Source organism: Oenanthe melanoleuca, chromosome 22 (assembly GCF_029582105.1).
Source record: "Oenanthe melanoleuca isolate GR-GAL-2019-014 chromosome 22, OMel1.0, whole genome shotgun sequence".
NCBI lineage: Eukaryota > Metazoa > Chordata > Aves > Passeriformes > Muscicapidae > Oenanthe > Oenanthe melanoleuca.
Genome location: NC_079355.1, coordinates 2355955 through 2378542, shown reverse-complemented (window position 1 = coordinate 2378542; position 22588 = coordinate 2355955). Strand labels below are relative to the sequence as shown.

General features: G+C 45.7%; 1 protein-coding gene across 1 annotated transcript in view; it reads right to left on the bottom strand.

The window, feature by feature from the left end:
* The window catches only part of EBF2 (EBF transcription factor 2), a 120129-nt gene that overhangs the window by 4391 nt on the left and 93150 nt on the right, over positions 1–22588 (bottom strand). Inside the window, exons 8-15 of the mRNA XM_056508772.1 lie at positions 19723–19840; positions 17849–17979; positions 16432–16558; positions 11624–11712; positions 10365–10430; positions 5568–5745; positions 4642–4827; positions 2579–2746 (exon numbers count right to left, since the gene is read on the bottom strand). Of these exons, the coding sequence (XP_056364747.1) occupies positions 2579–2746; positions 4642–4827; positions 5568–5745; positions 10365–10430; positions 11624–11712; positions 16432–16558; positions 17849–17979; positions 19723–19840 (1063 nt within the window). The remainder of the gene's footprint in view (positions 1–2578; positions 2747–4641; positions 4828–5567; positions 5746–10364; positions 10431–11623; positions 11713–16431; positions 16559–17848; positions 17980–19722; positions 19841–22588) is intronic.

The following is a 22588-nucleotide window of genomic DNA, read 5'->3' as shown; positions in this document are numbered from 1 at the left end:
CTCCCAGGTTTGCAGCCCCAGGGGGTGGCTGAGGGTTTTATCCATCTCCCACTGCCTGGGTCCAGGCAAGGAGCCTCTTTGGGAGCCTCCTGTTGACTTTCTGGCCACATCTGTCTGTCAGCACTGTGGGAACGTTGATTTGGATATCAGGCTCGTGTACCTGGATCCTGTCCAAAGCATGTGCTCCCCAGCTTGCATCAATTTAAATATTTCAGCTGGAATTTGCATCCATGGCTGGGAGAGTTCAACAGTTACCAAGACCTGGTGTAGCAAACCTTGTTTCCTCTTGTTGTGTCACTGAGCAGTCCTGCTCTACTGGATACTTGAGTTTAACACTTGTAGAATATGAATATATTTATGTTTGTGTGGATGTACAGGTAGAAATCCCACAAAGAAAGGGATGTGGTGGATAAATTCTGAATTAATTTATCTCTGATTTTGTTAATTCAGCAATTATTCACAGGCTTAGCTCACAGATTAATCCTGACCAGCTCAGGACTGGACTTTGGTCAGTAGAAATGGATGGAAGTCAGGTTTTAGCATTAAGATTTAGCTATATTTAATATTAAAGCTCAATTTTTAGTATCTCTAATTGATTACTGATTTATAGACTGGATAAAATACATTATAGACACCAAATGGCACAGATGGCACAAACTGGTCTCTAATACTTTATTTCTTTATAGGTTAAAAGAGAGATAAACTCTAAGCAGAGCCGTTAGTTTTATCTTAAGGAAATTTATTAATTTAAATATTTCAGTAGTTTTTTAGTCTGTCTTTTTTCTGTCTCCCAGCCTGAGTGGTTTTCTTTCTGATTTGTGTTTAGCACCACCTCAGCTAACTCTTTAATATTTAGTCTTAACATTTAGGCCCTCTCTACATAAACAGTTAGACAAGTTTAACTTTAAAGCAGACTTAAATCTGTTCATTCACATGGTGAGATCAATGGATCTACCCATTCATGGGAAGAAAACATCTCAGGAAAGTGTGGATTTTCATGTAATTGGGGCAGGGGAAGAAGCTGTTTCAGAATTCTCTGAGTTAGCCTTTTAAAAGTGTTACTGTTTTTGTTCAGCACACTTAGAATTTCCTCATTACATAAAATAATCACACTTTCTGCAGGTCCCACTGGCCCAGCTCAGGGTTTATATCACACCCAGTCCAACAGGTGCTGTTTGTGAGGCTCATTTGGAATTACCACTGGCTCTTGGCACGGCTCAATTCCCAGAGTTGTGTTTCCTAGGCTATCTCCAGTGAAGTCTGAAGGAGCCAGATGACTTCCCAGGCCCTATAAAGGCATTTTTTATGGAGACTTGGAGCACATTTATGTGCTGCACACACCCCCCTCCCAGCCTGTTAAAAGCAAGAATTCCATACAGGTTTCCATTCTTATCTCACTGCTCACATTTGTTTCACAGATCACCTTTAAAAGGGCTGTAAATGGGTTGTGGGGCTCAATTCCCAGGCTGAGCCTAAACCCTGCAGCAGGTTTGTGTTCTGGGCAGAGGTGGAGATTAACTCTGCTCTGTTAACCATGTCTGCAAGCCTGAGGAAAAGCCATTCCCCACAAAAGAGCTGCTGTTCCACGATATTCCAGGGAAAGGCGTCCCTGCCTGGGTGGAGTTTGGAACTGCATCTTTAAGGTCTTGTCCCAGCCCAAACCACTCTGAGGTTCTGGGTCAGAACCTTCCTATGGAAACCATCAAATCAAATACCTGGCCCTTGCTTAAAAACCAAAATCTTGGATTAATCCTTTGTCTTGGGTTGATGTGGCCAGAAATGTGTATTGTATCCCCATCTGTTGGAGACAGCTCCTGTTAATGGAGATATCTCCTGCTAATGGGCCATCTTTAAACCAGCTGGGCAATCATCTTTATCTTCCCACAGCCCATCCTCCCTCCAGGAGATATCTCCTGTTAATGGCCAGTGAGTCCCAGGGCATGACTGATAAAATTCCATCATCCCACTGGGAGATGCTCCACCCAGGGGGAGGAGCCAAACATTTCCTACCCAGATAAAAACTGAGATTTGGAACAGCAGAGCAGCCTTTTCCACTGGATTCCAGAGGAAAACCAGAGCCTTCCACATCATCCCTGGAGCTTCAGAGGAAACTGCACCTTCTCCAGGAGCACTGCTCCAGCTGAACCACATCTGCCCCTGCAGGAGGATGCAGCCACCATTGAATGGGACTGTGCCAACACCCTGACTGACTGACGGGTGTCAGCTTGGATTCTGACTCTGGCAGGGTTTGGGATTGTTCTGTGTAATACTGCATTCCTATTTTAATGTTCCTAGTAAAGAACTGTTATTCCTATTTGCCATATCTTTACCTGAAAGCCCCTAAATTTCAAAATTATAATAATTTGGATTTAGGGGGTTTACATTCTCCATTTCAAAGAGAAGCTTCTGCCTTCATTGGCAGATACCTCCAAACTAGGACATCCTTTAATCCAGCTGGACTGGGACAGATTTTCCCTCCTGAGCCCAGCACTGGCCGTGTGATGGCACTCGAGGTGATGATTGGTGGTGGCTGCATTTACCCAAGTCTAAATTAAATGTGAATTAACACATTCCTCACCTCTGAACCCATTCCCATTGCCACTGGAGCAGGCAGGAGAGGGGGACCCTTGGGGTCTGATGACAGGAGCAAAGGCACTCTTCTGTTTGACAGCAGGGAACACCGAGGAGGAGAACGGGAGGATGGAAGAAGTGCTGGAGGAACCAACTGTGGGACTTGAAGACATCACTGCCAAACGGAAAAAAAAAAGGGATTTCCTGTCAGGAATTTGGTAAAACTCCTTCAAGAATCCGTTATCTGATTCCTTGTTCTGCCTCTCAAAGGAGTCTCATTCTCTCAGTGAGTATGATTAGAGTAAATCTGAAGTAGAGAGGGACTTAAACTGAATAGTTCAGAAAAAATAGTCTATAATCCGTTCAAAATTAAGGGTGAGGGTGCCAGAAAATTAAAAGTCATCAAGGGAAAAACAGAGTCAATAGGAACAGTAATGATCTGTCCACTCAGTGTCCTTGGAATTTGGAAAGGTTGGCAAATCCTGGGTCTTCCCCAGTTTCTTACAAATTTAATTTCCTTGGTTTCAAGCTGCTGCTTAGATTTTTATTCTAAATTGGCCACTTTTTAAAAGCAGTGCCTTGCAAGAAAAAAGCCCCTTTTTATGTCCAATAACTTGTCCAGGAACTGTTTGCTGAGCTTCCAGAACAATATCAGCTATTCCACAGCAAAAGGAGGAACAAATAACAATATTTCATGTGAATTACCAGGTCTCTTGGAAGTATTAGTTGGAAATCACAATAACACGATGCTGGAGACCTGGTCCTTTCCTTATGGAAAGCTCCAGAAGAGGAGAAAATAATAACAATAACAGTAGTAGTAGTAATAATAATAATAATAATAATAATAATAATAATAATAATAAAGTTTAACTCTTCGTCCTGGTTTTTTATATATACATATATATAATATATTAAATTATTTATTTACACCATAGCTGGTGGTGTATACAATTTTTTTGTTTTGTTTTTCACACATTCCCTCACCAGAGGGAAATCATTGTATGGAAGGAAGATGATAAAACAATCAGAAATTGTAATTCTAATTATATTATGTTATATTATATTTCTAGTTATATTATATATGTTATAATTTTGGTTATTAATTTATTCAAGTTAATATGGTGTCAATCCCCATTTCAATTCTCAGTTATTGATAATGCCTTCAAATTCATAAAAATTATTTCAGAGTGGCTTTTACCCACGATTTGCAAATTCTCTTTGCTAAAAGCAGTGGTTATTCACTTAACAAAGCTGCAGATTGCACCTCATTTCCCACAGTGGCTTTGCCACTCAGGAATCTGCATGAGGATTAAAAAAAAAGGAGGAAAATAAAGAAGTAAGGTTCAACACTCCAAAAAAGAGAGTCATTTCTATTTGTACCCAAACACTAAGAGAGCCTTTGACAAAACATGCACTAATAGGGTTTGTGGTGGTTCCTGAGGCAGAGAAGCAGGATGGGGTGAAAATGGGGTGGGAATGGGGTGAGAATGGGGTGTTCTGAGGCAGGATGGGGTAGAAATGGGATAACTTAGGCAGAAGTAGGCAGGATGGGGTGGAAATGGGGTGTTGGAGGCAGGATGGGGTGGAAATGGGGTGGAAATGAGGTATTCTGAGGCAGGAGGGCCAGCATGGGATGTAAATGGGGTCACTGAGGTAGGATGGCTGCAAATGGGGTGTAAATAGGAAGTAAATGGGGTGTAAATGGAGTATCACTGAGGCAGGATGGGTGGAAATGGGGTGTCAATGGGGAGTCAATGGGGAGTCAGTGGGGTATCAGAGGCAGGATGGGGTGTCAATGGGATGTCAGTGGGGTGTAACTGGGGTGTCAATGGGGTGTCAATGGGGGTCAATAGGGTGTCAGTGGGGTATCTCATGCAGAATGACTGCCAAAGGGGTACCAATGAGGTGTCAATGGGGTGCCAATGGGGTCTCAGTGGGTTGTCAATGGGGTGTCAGAGGCAGGGTGGGGTATCAATGGGGTGTCAATGGGGTATCAATGGGGTGTCCATGGGGTGTCAATGGGGTATCAATGGGGTGTCCATGGGGTGTCACAGGCGGAATTTGCCGTACATCCGTAGGGGGACCCCGTGGGGGAGCCGTTGATGAAGCCGGGCGAGCCGGGCACGCCCAGGTTGCCCATGGGCACGTTGCTGTAGCCGTTCATGCTGCCGCTGGACGTGCTGTAGTTGGATTGCTGCGGGGTGGAGCTGGACGAGTACCCCCGGGGCGAGATGCTGCTGGTGTTCCGGATGTAACCTGCAAAAAAAGAACATTTCAGAGCACCTCCATGGCTTAAACCTTCCTCCTGCACATCCCCTGCTTAAATAAATATCATTGAAATCCAGATTGTTTGAAAAATGTGGGCAGTGCTGATAAAATCGGTGTTTTTTCCTGCAGTTTAAGTTCTGAACTGACTTTTTGAAGTGACCTGATGTAAATTTTGCCAATAAAATTTGATTTTTTAAAACTTTAAATTCATTCCAGGACCTGGATAACATTGGGTGGGCTTATGTTTACCTGGGGTAGTATTTATAATATATACATTTTAATTTATGGCTACGAGATCTTTTAAGGACTAATTAACCAATAAAACACTGCCAACAAGGATATTTATGTTTCTAACCCAATAGTAAGAAATTTCGTCTAATTACAGCGTGACCTTTCTCAGCCAATCCTGTTCAGACACACAAACGCATTCTGTCACCTTTGCAACTTTACTCTTTCTAGATCTTAAAATTTAAGTTTTTTTCTACTTAACACGTCTCTGCTTTAAACTTTACATCAACATTCTTACTTCTAGCACCTGTTTACCCCAGTTCCCTGTTTACCTCTGTCTGCCTTTGGTGTGACAACATGAAGGCAAAAGTTCACATTCCCCACCGAGATACATTCTATATTTATTTTGAATTTTTCCCGATTCAAATCCCGTATTATCTCCCATGCTTTGATTCACAGAAATTCGAGGATTTGTCGCATCCTGAATCCCCCCAGCTCACCCTGGTTGTTGCCCTGCGCTGACTCAGAGATGCTGACGCCCAGCTGGCTGCCGTAGGAGTTGATGCCCATCATGGAGCTGTGGGCAGGGGAGCTGGACAGCGCCGGGATCTGCGCGGGGTTGCGGGGAACGCTGTACAGAGCCTCGGCGATGTCGGCCGCGCGCTTCAGGATCAGGTCCTGAGAACGAGGGATGGGAAGGGAGGGTTGGGAAACGTTCCTGGGGTATGGGAATGAGAAACGTTCCTGGGGTTTGGGAATGGGAAACGTTCCTGGGGTTTGGGGATGGGAAACCTTCCTGGGGTTTGGGAATGGGAAACGTTCCCGGGGTTTGGGAATGGGAAACGTTCCCAGGGTTTGGGAATGGGAAACGTTCCCGGGGTTTGGGAATGGGAAACGTTCCCAGGGTTTGGGAATGGGAAATGTTCCTGGGGTTTGGGAATGGGAAAATGTCCTGGGGTTTGGGAATGGGAAACCATCCTGGGGTTTGGGAATGGGAAACGTTCCCGGGGTTTGGGAATGGGAAAATGTCCTGGGGTTTGGGAATGGGAAACCATCCTGGGGTTTGGGAATGGGAAACATTCCTGGGGTTTGGGAATGGGAAACATTCCCGGGGTTTGGGAATGGGAAACGTTCCTGGGGTTTGGGAATGGGAAATCTTCCAGGGATTTGGGAATGGGAAATCTTCCAGGGACTTGGGAATGGGAAACTGTCCTGGGGTTTGAAAACGGGAAAATGTCCTGGGGTTTGGGAATGGGAAACGTTCCCGGGGTTTGGGAATGGGAAACGTTCCTGGGGTTTGGGAATGGGAAACCATCCTGGGGTTTGGGAATGGGAAACGTTCCCGGGGTTTGGGAATGGGAAAACGTCCTGGGGTTTGGGAATGGGAAACCATCCTGGGGTTTGGGAATGGGAAACATTCCTGGGGTTTGGGAATGGGAAATCTTCTTGGGTTTGGGAATGGGAAATCTTCCAGGGATTTGGGAATGGGAAACTGTCCTGCGGTTTGAGAACGGGAAAATGTCCTGGGGTTTGGGAATGGGAAATCTTCCCGGGGTTTGGGAATGGGAAACGTTCCTGGGGTTTGGGAATGGGAAACCATCCTGGGGTTTGGGAATGGGAAACGTTCCCGGGGTTTGGGAATGGGAAAACGTCCTGGGGTTTGGGAATGGGAAACCATCTTGGGGTTTGGGAATGGGAAACATTCCTGGGGTTTGGGAATGGGAAATCTTCCAGGGATTTGGGAATGGGAAATCTTCCAAGGATTTGGGAATGGGAAACTGACCTGGGGTTTGGGAACGGGAAAACGTCCTGGGGTTTGGGAATGGGAAACGTTCCCGGGGTTTGGGAATGGGAAACCTTCCTGGGGTTTGGGAATGGGAAACGTTCCCGGGGTTTGGGAATGGGAAACGTTCCCGGGGTTTGGGAATGGGAAAACGTCCTGGGGTTTGGGAATGGGAAACGTTCCCAGGGTTTGGGAATAGGAAACGCTCCTGGGGTTTGGGAATGGGAAATGTTCCTGGGGTTTGGGAATGGGAAACCATCCTGGGGTTTGGGAATGGGAAACGTTCCCGGGGTTTGGGAATGGGAAAATGTCCTGGGGTTTGGGAATGGGAAACCATCCTGGGGTTTGGGAATGGGAAACATTCCTGGGGTTTGGGAATGGGAAATCTTCTTGGGTTTGGGAATGGGAAATCTTCCAGGGATTTGGGAATGGGAAACTGTCCTGGGGTTTGAGAACGGGAAAATGTCCTGGGGTTTGGGAATGGGAAACATTCCCGGGGTTTGGGAATGGGAAACGTTCCTGGGGTTTGGGAATGGGAAACCATCCTGGGGTTTGGGAATGGGAAACCATCCTGGGGTTTGGGAATGGGAAATCTTCCAGGGATTTGGGAATGGGAAATCTTCCAGGGATTTGGGAATGGGAAATCTTCCAAGGATTTGGGAATGGGAAACTGTCCTGGGGTTTGAGAATGGGAAAACGTCCTGGGGTTTGGAAATGGGAAACGTTCCCGGGGTTTGGGAATGGGAAACCTTCCTGGGGTTTGGGAATGGGAAACGTTCCCGGGGTTTGGGAATGGGAAACCATCTTGGGGTTTGGGAATGGGAAAATGTCCTGGGGTTTGGGAATGGGAAACAATCCTCGGGTTTGGGAATGGGAAATCTTCCAGGGATTCGGGAATGGGAAATCTTCCAAGGATTTGGGAATGGGAAACTGTCCTGGGGTTTGGGAACGGGAAAACGTCCTGGGGTTTGGGAATGGGAAACGTTCCCGGGGTTTGGGAATGGGAAACGTTCCTGGGGTTTGGGAATGGGAAACCTCCTGGGGTTTGGGAATGGGAAATGTTCCCGGGGTTTGGGAATGGGAAAACGTCCTGGGGTTTGGGAATGGGAAACCATCCTGGGGTTTGGGAATGGGAAACATTCCTGGGGTTTGGGAATGGGAAATCTTCTTGGGTTTGGGAATGGGAAATCTTCCAGGGATTTGGGAATGGGAAATCTTCCAAGGATTTGGGAATGGGAAACTGTCCTGGGGTTTGAGAATGGGAAAACGTCCTGGGGTTTGGAAATGGGAAACGTTCCCGGGGTTTGGGAATGGGAAACCTTCCTGGGGTTTGGGAATGGGAAACGTTCCCGGGGTTTGGGAATGGGAAACGTTCCCGGGGTTTGGGAATGGGAAAATGTCCTGGGGTTTGGGAATGGGAAACAATCCTCGGGTTTGGGAATGGGAAATCTTCCAGGGATTTGGGAATGGGAAATCTTCCAAGGATTTGGGAATGGGAAACTGTCCTGGGGTTTGGGAACGGGAAAACGTCCTGGGGTTTGGGAATGGGAAACGTTCCCGGGGTTTGGGAATGGGAAACCTTCCTGGGGTTTGGGAATGGGAAACGTTCCCGGGGTTTGGGAATGGGAAACGTTCCCGGGGTTTGGGAATGGGAAAACGTCCTGGGGTTTGGGAATGGGAAACGTTCCCAGGGTTTGGGAATAGGAAACGCTCCTGGGGTTTGGGAATGGGAAATGTTCCTGGGGTTTGGGAATGGGAAACCATCCTGGGGTTTGGGAATGGGAAACGTTCCCGGGGTTTGGGAATGGGAAAAGGTCCTGGGGTTTGGGAATGGGAAACCATCCTGGGGTTTGGGAATGGGAAACATTCCTGGGGTTTGGGAATGGGAAATCTTCTTGGGTTTGGGAATGGGAAATCTTCCAGGGATTTGGGAATGGGAAACTGTCCTGGGGTTTGGGAATGGGAAATCTTCCAGGGATTTGGGAATGGGAAACTGTCCTGCGGTTTGAGAACGGGAAAATGTCCTGGGGTTTGGGAATGGGAAACGTTCCCGGGGTTTGGGAATGGGAAACGTTCCTGGGTTTTGGGAATGGGAAACCATCCTGGGGTTTGGGAATGGGAAACGTTCCCGGGGTTTGGGAATGGGAAAACGTCCTGGGGTTTGGGAATGGGAAACCATCTTGGGGTTTGGGAATGGGAAACATTCCTGGGGTTTGGGAATGGGAAATCTTCTTGGGTTTGGGAATGGGAAATCTTCCAGGGATTTGGGAATGGGAAATCTTCCAAGGATTTGGGAATGGGAAACTGTCCTGGGGTTTGAGAATGGGAAAACGTCCTGGGGTTTGGAAATGGGAAACGTTCCCGGGGTTTGGGAATGGGAAAATGTCCTGGGGTTTGGGAATGGGAAACAATCCTCGGGTTTGGGAATGGGAAATCTTCCAGGGATTTGGGAATGGGAAATCTTCCAAGGATTTGGGAATGGGAAACTGTCCTGGGGTTTGGGAACGGGAAAACGTCCTGGGGTTTGGGAATGGGAAACGTTCCCGGGGTTTGGGAATGGGAAACCTTTCTGGGGTTTGGGAATGGGAAACGTTCCCAGGGTTTGGGAATAGGAAACGCTCCTGGGGTTTGGGAATGGGAAATGTTCCTGGGGTTTGGGAATGGGAAACCATCCTGGGGTTTGGGAATGGGAAACGTTCCCGGGGTTTGGGAATGGGAAAATGTCCTGGGGTTTGGGAATGGGAAACCATCCTGGGGTTTGGGAATGGGAAACATTCCTGGGGTTTGGGAATGGGAAATCTTCTTGGGTTTGGGAATGGGAAATCTTCTTGGGTTTGGGAATGGGAAATCTTCCAGGGATTTGGGAATGGGAAACTGTCCTGGGGTTTGAGAATGGGAAAACGTCCTGGGGTTTGGAAATGGGAAACCTTCCTGGGGTTTGGGAATGGGAAACATTCCTGGGGTTTGGGAATGGGAAACAATCCTCGGGTTTGGGAATGGGAAATCTTTCAGGGATTTGGGAATGGGAAATCTTCCAAGGATTTGGGAATGGGAAACTGTCCTGGGGTTTGGGAACGGGAAAACGTCCTGGGGTTTGGGAATGGGAAACGTTCCCGGGGTTTGGGAATGGGAAACCTTCCTGGGATTTGGGAATGGGAAACGTTCCCGGGGTTTGGGAATGGGAAAATGTCCTGGGGTTTGGGAATGGGAAACCATCCTGGGGTTTGGGAATGGGAAACCATCCTGGGGTTTGGGAAACCTTCCCTGGGTCTGGGAATGTGAAATGTTCCCGGGGTATGGGAATGGGAAAACTTCCTGGGGTTTGGGAATAAGAAACCTTCCTGGGGTTTGGGAAAACTTTCTGGAGTTTGGGAATGGGAAAATTCCTGGGATACGGGAATGGGAAACCCCTCTGGGGTTTGGGAATGGGAAATCTTCTGGGTGTTTGGGAATGGGAAACTTTCCTGGGGTTTGGGAATGGGAGACCTTCCCATCCCACCTCTGGCAGCCTGACCTGGTTGTTGTGGGGGGTCCCGTACAGGGCCTCGACCAGGTCAGCAGCTCTTTTCAGCAGCATTTCCTGTGGGGCAGAGGGAAATAGGTGTTTGAATGGCAAAAAATAAAAATAGGTCTGGTCAATAAAATTAAGTAGAAGAAATATATAATAAATAAAATAAATAAACAAAAACAAAAAATGAAATAGATAAAATTAATAAATAAATAATAAGAATAAATTTATAATAAATAAAAATAAATACAAAAATACAATTAGGTAAATATATCATTAATAAGATATAAATTTTAAAAATACAATAAACACAATACAATAATAAAATAAAATAGGAGAAAATAAATAAAGTAAAATAGTAAATTGAATAAGGGAATGGACTAGACTAGCCTTAAATAACATTTTAAAATAAATACAATAAATAGACAAATGGGATGGGGTGGAGAAATAGAATAGAATAGAATAGAATAGAATAGAATAGAATAGAATAGAATAGAATAGAATAGAATAGAATAGAATAGAATAGAATAGAATAGAATAGAATAGAATAGAATAGAATAGAATAGAATAGAATAGAATAGAATAGAATAGAATAGAATAGAATAGTTAAATAAATAAAATAAAACCATGAGCTAGTATTCTCTCAAGTAACTCCAGTGTTTGTGTGGTCACTCTGAAGCCCGGCTGCGTTCCCCAGGTGTTATTTAAAGGTACCTGAGGAATTTAATCCTTCCCAGCGGGTCAGAGCAGCCCCCCCAAACCACGAGTCCCTCTGGAGCCAGCAGGGGCTGGTCCTGGCTCGGCCGTGCCGCGTCCGGGGCTCCGCCGTGACCCGGAGCTCTCCAGAGTCCTGAACCCGCTCCGCCTCCGCAGCGCCGAACGCGGAGACAAATCCCAGATGTCCCTGTGCTGCCCCGGGGATGGCAATGGATCCTTTTGCACGGAAGCGTGTAGGATTCAATAAATCCCTTTGCATGGACGCAGCATTTGGGATCAGGGATCCGCCACCGTGGATGGGGCTGAGCTCCAGGACAGCGAACTGGGAACATCCACTGGATTTAATTCAGCAACAAAAGGACACAGAGACTGAACTCTAACACACAAAAATCTCTGTGGGTTCTACACAATCCCACTCTTGCCACACTTACAGCTTATAAGTGAATTCAGATGTGGTTGTCACTTAAGGTATAATTGTGTCTCTTTTTTGATTTAGAAGTGAAAGAACACATCTGGTGGGCTGAGTGAAATGCTTAAAATTATTTTACCTTAGCTAATCTTTCGGGGTCCCCAGGATGTCTTGGGATGACCTTCTGCAGTCTTTGGAAGCCGTAGTCTATGGTAGGTTCATTTAAAGCTGGAAGGAAAACATCAAACCCCACCACATTTTATGAGAGCATCTAAACACATATTTTTTTATGGCTCTGTCTCAACAGGGCAACAGAGAAATCACAACTTCTGCTCTTAAAACTCCTCCAGTTTCCCTGGCTGACTTCTCCTCCATCAATGAATAATTTGCAAGATGCAGCAGCACTGTCACAAAATACTCCTTTAAGGATGAATGTTTCACTCTGGACAAAACCATGACAGCAATAAAGCAAATCATGAGACAAATACACACCAGAACAGGTCTTGTCCTGCTGGTTACACAGCCAGAAACCAGCCAGCTCCTCTAAAATCAGAAATCAGTGTTTGCTCCTCTAATAAACACATCCCACACATGCCCCCAACGTTTACAGTCCCAAAGTAGGGCACAGCTCTTCGTTAGACACGTTCCCTTCCCCAGCTGTGTGTTCTGCATACGCTGCCACTTCCCTGTAATGATCTGAATCTCTGGTGGATAAACCAGGATATTTTGACCCAGATCCTCAGTTAGCAATAGCTGGCAGAGCCCTACTGGCATCGCTGCTGATTTCAGAAAGCTCAGCTCTCTCCCATTCTCTGCTAGGAAACTGCAGCAATAATAATCGAATTTCTGATTATTCAAACTCCAATTTCAATTGGTGCAGAACCCAAAAGTCAGCTTGCAGCATTCTGTGTGCTCCAACACCTCAGCAGTGCCACTGTGCACCAGCACAGTTACAGGGATGCTTTTCTTTCAATTCCCTTCTTCTGCAGAATGCACATTTTAACACAAACGACACATTCATGCTGAGGATTCTGTGAAGAATTTCATGACACATTTAATAAGTAACATATGTAAGTCCTTTAGCACTACCTTCAGTCAGTGCTGCCTTAGACCTCCTTGTACCATTTGTGGTCCTTAGGGGGGGAAAAAAAATCTTTATTTTTAAAAATATCTAGCACTGGCACAGCTGAAATCCCTGATTACAAGAGATGCTGATGGTTCTTATTGAATTATCCAAAATATCCTGAGCACCTCACAGGAGAACCATCTCCTGCACCAGGAGATGAACCCATCAAATGAGACAGATTTTTACACTGATCCAGGTTCCCTGTTTATCCCTGTCTGCCTCTGGTATAACAACATGAAGGTAAAAGGTCACATTCCCCACTGAGATACATTTTATATTTACTTTTTATTAAATAATTATGGCATGGCATGAAGTTTAAATATTACAGGAGATAATCGAGTGGGAATTGAGCAGAGAAAACCCAGACCTGAGAATTTAGTCTTGGCTATACTTAGAATGTCTTTGCTGTCCACTGGGAGCCATTCTGGTTTGCTTAAGGAGTTTAATAATACACATTTCACTGCCACAGAATCTACGTCCCGTTTGGGAAGAGCAGTTTTTTTGGGGGGTGGGTTATTTTGCCAATAATCCTGAGAATTAGAGGCCAGTTCCCTCAAGAGCCTAAACATCATTTTGTGCCATTTCTCTTCTTCATCACAAATCTACTCATTTAAGTTTTACATCTAAAGCTAAAGAAATATGAGATATACAGGAATTCAAACATGTGGAATACACAGGAATTTAAATATACATAAAGTTACTAAAAATAGCCAGTGGGAATATGCAAAATGCTAATTCAGGAAGCAGTAGCTGGCTATTATTCAACAAACATTTTTCCAATGGATTGACATGGGCAGTTTCATCCTGATAGATCAACAGCAGCAAATGATTTCCCAACAATGCTGAATTGTTCTCAGGACTCAGAAACCCTGAATCAATGTGTACATTATGTCTTTCAGCACAAAGGTTTTCTGTACAGCCTGCAACTAAATTGCCCACTACTGGTTTTACTCATTAATGGAACAAAAATATCTCTGTTGTGAAATTCTGTGAAAAACCAGCACCAAGTATTTGGAGGAGTAAATGACACCTTCCCAAGTGGAGGCCAAAGATGAAGAATCCACCAAGTTTAAGCAGCTTCTCCAAAATCCCACTTCCACTGAGGAAAGAGCTGCTGGGCCAGGAGTGATTTTTCTGTGTGTTACATAGAATTATGCCAGAATTATATCCAAATGCTTTGGGGTTCATGGATTCAGAGATCATAAAGGGGTCTGACACAATCAGGTTGGTCATCCTAGAAATCAGATATTTGAAATGAAACCCCTCAGAAAATGGACTCAGGTACAAAATCCCTTAGGCAACCCTCAAATCCAGAGTTTCAGGCTCAAGGGGTCTCTTGAACTTCCCAAAATAGTTTAAAAAACTGGGCATGGCATAATTTATACACAAAAAGAGAAGCCACCTAGGGAATAAATTAAATTATCAGTGAGCCTGTAAACCTCCCCTTAGCATGCCTGATGTAAGAACAGATTTGTTGTATAAGAGCAGGGAGGGATCTAAACGTGTCAACAACTGATTTTATTTATGTGAGGCTCAGAGTCTGGACAGTTCTTCCTCTTGGACGTTCTTTACCCTTCCAAACCTGTGCTTTCATCTTAAACACAGCTATTCTGACTTGCTGGGATAGGAGGGGAAGGATTCTCACAGCTGAGCAGGTTCTTCCACGACACTTGGCTGCCTCTGCCAGAGCTGCAGTGGCAGCTCAGCCCCTCTCTGCAGGGCCCAGCTGCAAACCCCAGCCAGCACAGTGCTGACATTGAAAGTATTAATTACATCAGCACACATCAAAGCACATCAGGCTGCTGGAGGAGGATTTACCCTGAGTGGCAGCAGCTCGTGCTGGGATCATCCTGGGAGATGTGGGAGATGTGTCCAACAGCCTCAGCACAGCTCTGCAGCTCACCTTGGCTTTACCCCACAGAGCACAGCTCAGGGGAAACAGGAGAATCCTGTTTGGGTAGCTCTAGGATCATCCTGAGCCCAAATAGCTGCAGCAGAGGGAGAGCAGTTTTTGCAGTGGGCTGCCCAACTTTAAGGTGCTAACAGGGAGAAGGCACCTGTGGCGTCAAAGTGTGAATCATGGAATGGTTTGGGTTGGAAGGGACCTGAAAAATCATCTTGTTCTACCCTGCTGCCATGGGCAGGGACACCTTCCACTTAATCCTGGATGCTCCAAGCCCTGTCCAGGGATGGGGCAGGCACAGCTTCTGTGGGCAGCCTGTGCCAGGGCCTCACCATCCCCACTGGGAGGAATTTCTCCTCCAAATCTCACCTTAATTCCCTCTCTTTCAGTTCAAACCCATTACTCCTTCTCCTGTTACTACAGTTCTTGATGAAGGGTCCCTCCCTGGTTTTCCTGTCAGCCCCCTCAGATCCTGGAATTCTCTTTTTCCCCATGTCTCTCACAGGATAAAGCAGTGACAGCAGGAAATGCTTTGTCACCTCAGCCTTTTCTGCCCAACTCACTCTTCCAATTTATAGAGCTCTCTGCATCCTTGTGAGTGCTGCTTCTCACAAGCAGAAAACAAGAGCTCCAGCCTCCTTACAAGATTTAGCAAACCAGCACCTTCCCAGCCCTGGATCCTGGCAGAGAGGCTGATGCAGCACAACCCAGAGCCCAGCCTCTCCCACAGATGATTTTATATTGCTTTGCTCTGACAAGGTAACCCCTGGAGGATTTCTGCTCAGCAAGGAAAATTATGTTCCAAATCTCCCTGATATACACATCTCCAGGTTAGCATCTCTGTGACAAAGTAAATGCAGAGCTGTGATCAAAGCTGAGCTAGGAAAGCCTCCAAGACGTGCCCTCAGCTGGCATAAACTGGTGTGTTATTAAAGCCAAGGGAACTATAATGGAACCACTTACAGCAGCACAGAACCTGAATTTGTGTCCTATTAAAAGCAGAATATGAGGCTGCAGCAAGATTAGCAGCAGAGAACAAATGTCTTTCTATTCCAGGAGCAGCTGATGAAAGGAGAGCGATGCAGAGCAGGGATGTGTGTGCAAGCTGCATCCTCACCAGGGGAAGGCACACACAGGGCTGAGTGTTTGGGTGTGGGATTTAAAACCAGGCTGTTATCTCTCATTTGAAGTATTTCATCTCTTACTTCAGCTGCTGGAGTTGGTTCAGCAGCTGCCATTCCCCTCCAAGGAGCATTTGTCTGGGTTTAGCTGAACTCTCCTGCACATCATTACATGTCTGCAGAATCCTGCTGGCTTCACTCTGACAGGAAGTTTTCCACGTGGGAACCTTTTGGAGAAGTCCACAGGTCCCATTTTGGTGATGAGAGGAGGCTGATGGCCGGGCTGCAGCGCCCTGGGTGAGAGCACTTGGGGTGGAAATGCTGAGAGCCCCAAAGTGCAGCAGTGCCACTGTGCAGGAGCCCAGCATAAAATCACAGATGAGCTCCCACAACAGCCTCACTGTGCCAGTCAGATTTACCCTTGAAATTGATAGCTAATTTTTATATTCATCTTTCCAACAGTTTTGCCATTTTCTTCTTCAAATAATCTGTCTTAGTGTGACTCTTTCCAAAAAAAAAAAAAAAAAAAAAAGAAAAAAAAGAAAGAAGCTCAAATATAATTGGGTTGAACATAAATATTTGGTTGCATGTTCTGTAGGCAGACCCATGTTGTGACAGCAGCTGGGGAAAATAATAATGTGGAGCAAAAATTCCTTATAAAACCTCCTCCTTACACCCCAAAATGTCACCACTGCCAGAGTGGCCATGGAAGAGCCAGAGGGTAAAATGATTAATTAATTAATTAATCAAACCAAATCACCAGCACAGCTCCTGCAGCCCAACTCCCAGGCACCCACCTGTGTAAATGAACCTGCCTGGTGCTCCTTTGCAGAACTGTTTGGATTTGTAGGACAGTGTCACCTCCACCACGCCGGGGATGTGCCGGGGCGGCGTCTGCACGCGGATGGCGTGAGGCGTGATCAGCTGGGGATGCAACAGAGGCACCATCAGACCCCTGCTCTCTCCTCTCATTCCAGGAGTAAATCACAGAGAGGTTTGGGTTGGAAGGGCCCTGAAGATCCAGTCCCACCCCCAGTGAACACTTTTCTCTATCCCAGGTTGCTCCAAGTTCTGTTCAGCCTTGGGCACTTCCAGGATTTGGCAGCCGCAGATTCTCTGGGCAACCAGCACCTCACCATAAAAAATGTCATCCTCATCTCCAGCTCTTCCCTTGCTCACCTTTAAACCATTCCCCCTTGTCCTGCCATCACACAAACTCTTTATTTTTATTATCATTATAGATCAGCAGAGGAATACACTTATTCATTTCCTGGCCTCCAGGAGAGGATCACACATTTTAGAATAAATTGTCATCAAGAAATTGTACTGTTAAACCCATTGGTTAATTGATGGCTTATTCCTGGGCCCAGAGATTTTTCTTTTCTCCTTTCCAAACTCAAACCCTTTTTTATTTCTCTACCTTTGCTTATGTAAATAAACTTGTGTAAATAATAAACTCTGTGGAAAAATCGGTAGAGTAACTAATTAAGTTCATCAATGGGTTAAAAAAAGATATGGGAATATCAAATGTCTCCTTCAGCTCATATCAGGAGACAATTTCTAATAATTTCTTTGATTTTATAGATGCTTAAAATTGTTCAGTTCCATTCTGGGTATCACTCAACAATATCACAGAGGAAGAGAAACACATTCCATGAATTCCCTTCACACAGGTTTCTATGTCCCACCTCACACAGCACGATAGACAGGAACAGGAATTAACCCAGTTCCTCCACAGAAAGGGGAATTTACCCCATTCCTCCTTAGAAAAGGGAGTTAATCCCATTCCTCCTCAGTAAAGGGAATTCACCCCATTCCTCCCCAGAAAAGGGAATTCACCCCATTCCTCCTCAGTAAAGGGGATTTACCCCATTCCTCCCCAGAAAAGGGATTCACCCCATTCCTCCTTAGAAAGGGGATTCACCCCATTCCTCCTCAGAAAGGGGAATTAACCACATTCCTCCTCAGTAAAGGGAATTAACCCCATTCCTCCCCAGAAAAGGGAATTAACCCCATTCCTCCTCAGTAAAGGGAATTCACCCCATTCCTCCCCAGAAAAGGGAATTCACCCCATTCCTCCCCAGAAAAGGGAATTCACCCCATTCCTCCCCAGAAAGAGAATTCACCCCATTCCTCCCCAGAAAAGAGAATTTACCCCATTCCTCCCCAGCAAAGGGAGCTCTCCCAGCTCAGGGGTGGGGCAGCTGTACCCACCTCGCTCCACACCAGCATGGTCCCAAACACCACCTGCAGCCCATCGAAGAAGTTGTCCCCGATGATGATCACCATGGCTCCTCCTGTGGTCCAGCCCTCGCTTGGGCTGATGGCTTTGATGCAGGGTGTGGCTGCACAGAGCAAAAAAAAAACCACCAAAACATCACTTTAAGGTGTCTTTTTTTATCCCACCACCACCAGATTTGAGGCTGTTTGCTGGGTGTAAATCCCTGGAGGAATTGCTGTGAGCATCAGACATCCCAAGTGATGCAAAACTGCAGCTCCACCCATCCACAGCTGGGAATTCCTCAATTCCCACTGCTGGCAGAGGCCTGGGACAAGTCCCTTCCATCCACTCACCCATGAAGGCTGCTCACCACTCCACAAAGCCCAGAATGTTGAGAAATAAATAAATAAGGGAGTGTTTTCTGCCTTGCAAGTGTTAATTACTTGCCTATTCATTACTGGCACTTAACATGGTGTCATTAAAGCCTAATAGGCCAACTGTAGTGGGTGTTAAAATGAAATGCTTAAATGGTTGTGCAGAGGCTGCTTAAAAAACCAAAATAACACCCACTCATTAGCATATGATCCCACAATGGAAAAAAGGTAAAGTCACACTCATTAAGTTTATCAATGGGTGAGAGAAGATACAGGAATATCAAATGTCTCCTCCAATTCTTATCAGGAGATAATTTCTAATAATTTTCTTGATTTTATAAAGTCAATTTTTATTTTTTTTTAAATTTCTTTCTTCCATATGTTCAAGGCCTCTGGACTATACATCCCATCAGGAACCCAATATGGTTTCCAGGCCATAACCAAAGTCAATCCATCACTCCATTCCCAATGTTGACAGGGTCAGAGGTGGAGGGGAACTTTGGCAGTGCTCCAAAAACATGAGACTCCTTTGAACAGCCAGTCAATCACATCCAATCAGTCAAGGAAAAACTGGATGGCTTCCTAGGCTAGGAATCCTGGGATTTTCCTTCTACCATTTCACTGCCCGCTGGGGGAGAATTAACACCACTCTGAATTCTTTACTGATTCAATCATTTTCTTCCAGTTCATTAATTCTTCTTTTAGGTTGATACAGGGCACAGTTAAGAAGTGGGGCAGCAAAACATTATAATGAAATAATATCCTAGCTTGTCTATTCCACTAACATCACCAGCTCTTCTCACTTTCAGTGGCTGCAGGAGAGGGAAAAGCACTGATAGCATTTTCCAGCACTGATAGCATTCTCCAGCACTGATAGCATTCTCCAGCACTTTCCAGTCGTTTTTGAGCACTGGCTGGGTGAGGGAGGAGGAATGTTTTGGGAAGAGGGAGAGGAGGGGCCGAACGTTTTGAAACTTAACAGATACAAGAATTTGTAATTGCTTGAATACAGTCCCCAACCCGTGCTGGAGCTGGCCATGAGTCTGGCTTAGCCAAACAAACTCACATCAATTAGTGTCAGCTCCCTCTGCGCATCGTTAGGCTCCGTGCACAGTTTGTTTAAGGGAGCCAGTGACACTTTTTCATACACATCTTGTGCTCTGTTTAACTAAGATGTCATCTTGCCTAATTTGCCTGAAATCAAATCTATCCCAGCTGAATGAGAGGGCTGAAATTTAGATAATACTCGGTGTTTCTGTGTTTTTCATCTTTGCAGTACATACTAATTAATAAATTGCAGGGGGAGGGGGAGCCGGTCCCTCAGATGTGAGGAGGATCACATTTTGCATGCAGTAGACACTGTTTTCCTGCCTCTGCCTTCCCCAAACCCCCTGAGGCCCTGCAATTCCCCCTCAGCTCTCCTCCAGTCCTGAAAACAAACAGGAATGGAGGAGTGGGGAATTTCTGCTCTGCTCTCCAGACAGAGCTCCCACCTTCCGAGGGGTCGAGCCTCCTCGCCCTCCGCCCGTGCTTGGAGTTGTTGTGCACAAACATGTTGTCAGACACGGCCAGCACGTGCCCATCCACGTTCACTGTCGTTGATAGCACCACCTGGATGTGGAGAAAGAGAAGGGACAAACAGCCAGGTGAGCAGCTCATTCGGAATTCAACTTGTTGAGGATTAATTGTTCAGTTCAGCCAGACTCTTGTTTTGTAAAATGGCAGCGCACCTTGCAGGGGTTTAAGGAGGGAAAATATTCTCAGCCTTTATTCAGGGTATTAATTGCATTTAACACAGCACCCTGTGGGCTGTATAAAGCCTCATTGTATAATGACAAAGCTCCTGCAGAATGGAATCTCCATGAAAACACCACCTGACATCATGCCTGGTTTTGACTTGTGAGTGCACAGTGCCTCCTGAAAAATCATCTGAGCCTGGGCACCCCAAAGCAAGCAGCAGGTTTAAACCTCAACCTCCATGACTGGGCTGCAATTTCAATTCTTAGAGGAAGTAACTGTACATGTTAATTAATCCCACTTTAGTTTTTACAGTATCCAAATCCCATCAGTCCAGGAAGATATGTGACTTCAAACCACGAACTTCTGGGAAAAACAAACAGCTTTTTAACTCCTGGAAGAAGAAGCCCTCTGATTGAGCAGTTTTTGTGTAAATGAGCCACACCTACAGTAATGCACAGCCATGGAGAGTCAAACCCTGGATGTGCTCATGGATTTCCACAGCCTCAGTAAGAGAATGTCAAGCTCCAATTGTTGATAAAACTCTCTCCAGCACAGAGCAGGAGAGACCTTGCCCTCCCCAGGCTTAGGCGAGCTTAAAGAATACTTTCTTTCTCGAGACAGCTCTAATTCATTCCAAAAGGCTCTTGTCATCCTGTACTCTTATACTTCTCAAGCATTCTTGTCACAGAATGTGTTGCTTTTGTGTGCCAGCAGATTTCCTCATTCCCATTAGGGTGGGGTGTGACTCCATCCAAAGGGAACGTTTCCCGCATGACATAGCTGAGCCCACTCAGATGCACTTCATTATTTTCCCTTAAACAATGGAAATAAATTTTAGTCTCTCACTGGCCAGCCCAGAGCACACTGTGGCAAAGGGGAATAGGCCTGAATTATTCCAGTGTCTGAAATATTTACAGCAAGTGTTTAAATTGCAACCAAATGTAAATAGAAAAGTGTGTCTTGTATAGAGAGTTACACTGTGGAGTAGAGACATCTCTGAGCTCATTTACACCAGTGGGATCAATGCACACCCAGGAGGACAGAACAGGGGCAGGATTCAAGTGTTCACACTTGAATAGAACAAGGAATGTCCTGAGTGGAAAAGGGACCCACTGGGATCATCCAGTCCAGCTCCTGGCCCTGCACAGACATCCCAAAATCCCACCCTGGACATCCCTGGCAGTGCTGTCCAAAAGCTCCTGGAGCTCTGGTGCTGTGCCCATTGCCTGGGGAGCCTGGGCAGTGCCCAGCACACTCTGGGGGAAGAACCTTTCCCAAATCCAGCCTTTCCCAAAACCCAGCCTTTCCCAAAACCCAGCCTTTCCCTTATCTCCAGCCTAACCTTCCCTGGCACAGCCCCAGCAGCTCCCTGGGTCCTGTCACTGCCCCAGAGCAGAGATCAGTGTTGGAATCATTTTTTGGATATTGTGCACAGCACAAGAGCCACATTTGGGTAGGAGGTGAAGAAACTGCCACAGCAAAGGCAGAGTAATGGCAAGGACCAGTCCAGGAGACAAGTGCTGAGCATCCTCTGCTCCCTGAGCCAGCAGGGATGGAAGATGCTCTTCCAGACCTCTCTCCATGTGTGGCTCCATTTTTATCCACCTCTCCCATCCCATCCTTGGCCTGTCACAGGCTGGGACCCAGGATGAATAAACAGCAGTCTCATGGGCAGGATGAGATGCAAAGTTCAGATCTGGAGCAGAATCTTCTCAAGGTTTGGGACCTTTTCTGCTGTAATCTGAATTTCAGCAGAACCTTTTCAAAGTTTGGGACCTTTTCTGCTGTAATCTGAATTTCAGCAGAATCCTCTCAAAGTTTGGGACCTTTTCTGCTGTAACCTGAATTTCAGCAGAATCTTCTCAAAGTTTGGGACCTTTTCTGCTGTAATCTGAATTTCAGCAGAACCTTCTCAAAGTTTGGGACCTTTTCTGCTGTAATCTGAATTTCAGCAGAATCTTCTCAAAGTTTGGGGCCTTTTTTGCAGTAACCTGAATTTCAGCAGAGACCTTTGTCATTGCTACACCACCACCCAACTCCTCACTCATGGTGTGGACAAAGGACACATGAAATTATGACACCAAAATGACTGAACTTCTTCACTTTGCCCCAGCCATTGCTTCTTGCCAGATGGGGATCACAACACAATTATTTTATTCTGGAGATTAAAAACCAATGTTTTATGGATAAAAGGAGGAGGAATGTGCATTCCACCATGGTCTCTAACTCCCAGGCCCTTCCCTTTCACAAGCCAACTGCTTTCCCCCAGTGAGTATTTCCTGGGTCACCAAGGGTGACCCTTTCCATCTGGAATCAATCAGTCAACTCCTGACAACTTCCTGAAACACCTCACTCCATTTCCTGTTCTCTCCCCCTTCTCTCTTTCCCCCTGGTTTGCTTCACTCTTCAAAACTGCAGGCCACAGCAGCTTAATGTTAGAGGGTCAGACACAGTTAGACTCCAAAACACTACACAAGAACACCTTTGACCTTCAAAAATCTTTACATCTTAGCTAAACAAATCAAGGTCAACATTTCTTACCATTACCTTGTTAACCATTTCTATGCACTTTTGCCAATCCCCTCCTGAGCATGTATTTATCAACAGCACTTGTTCTCC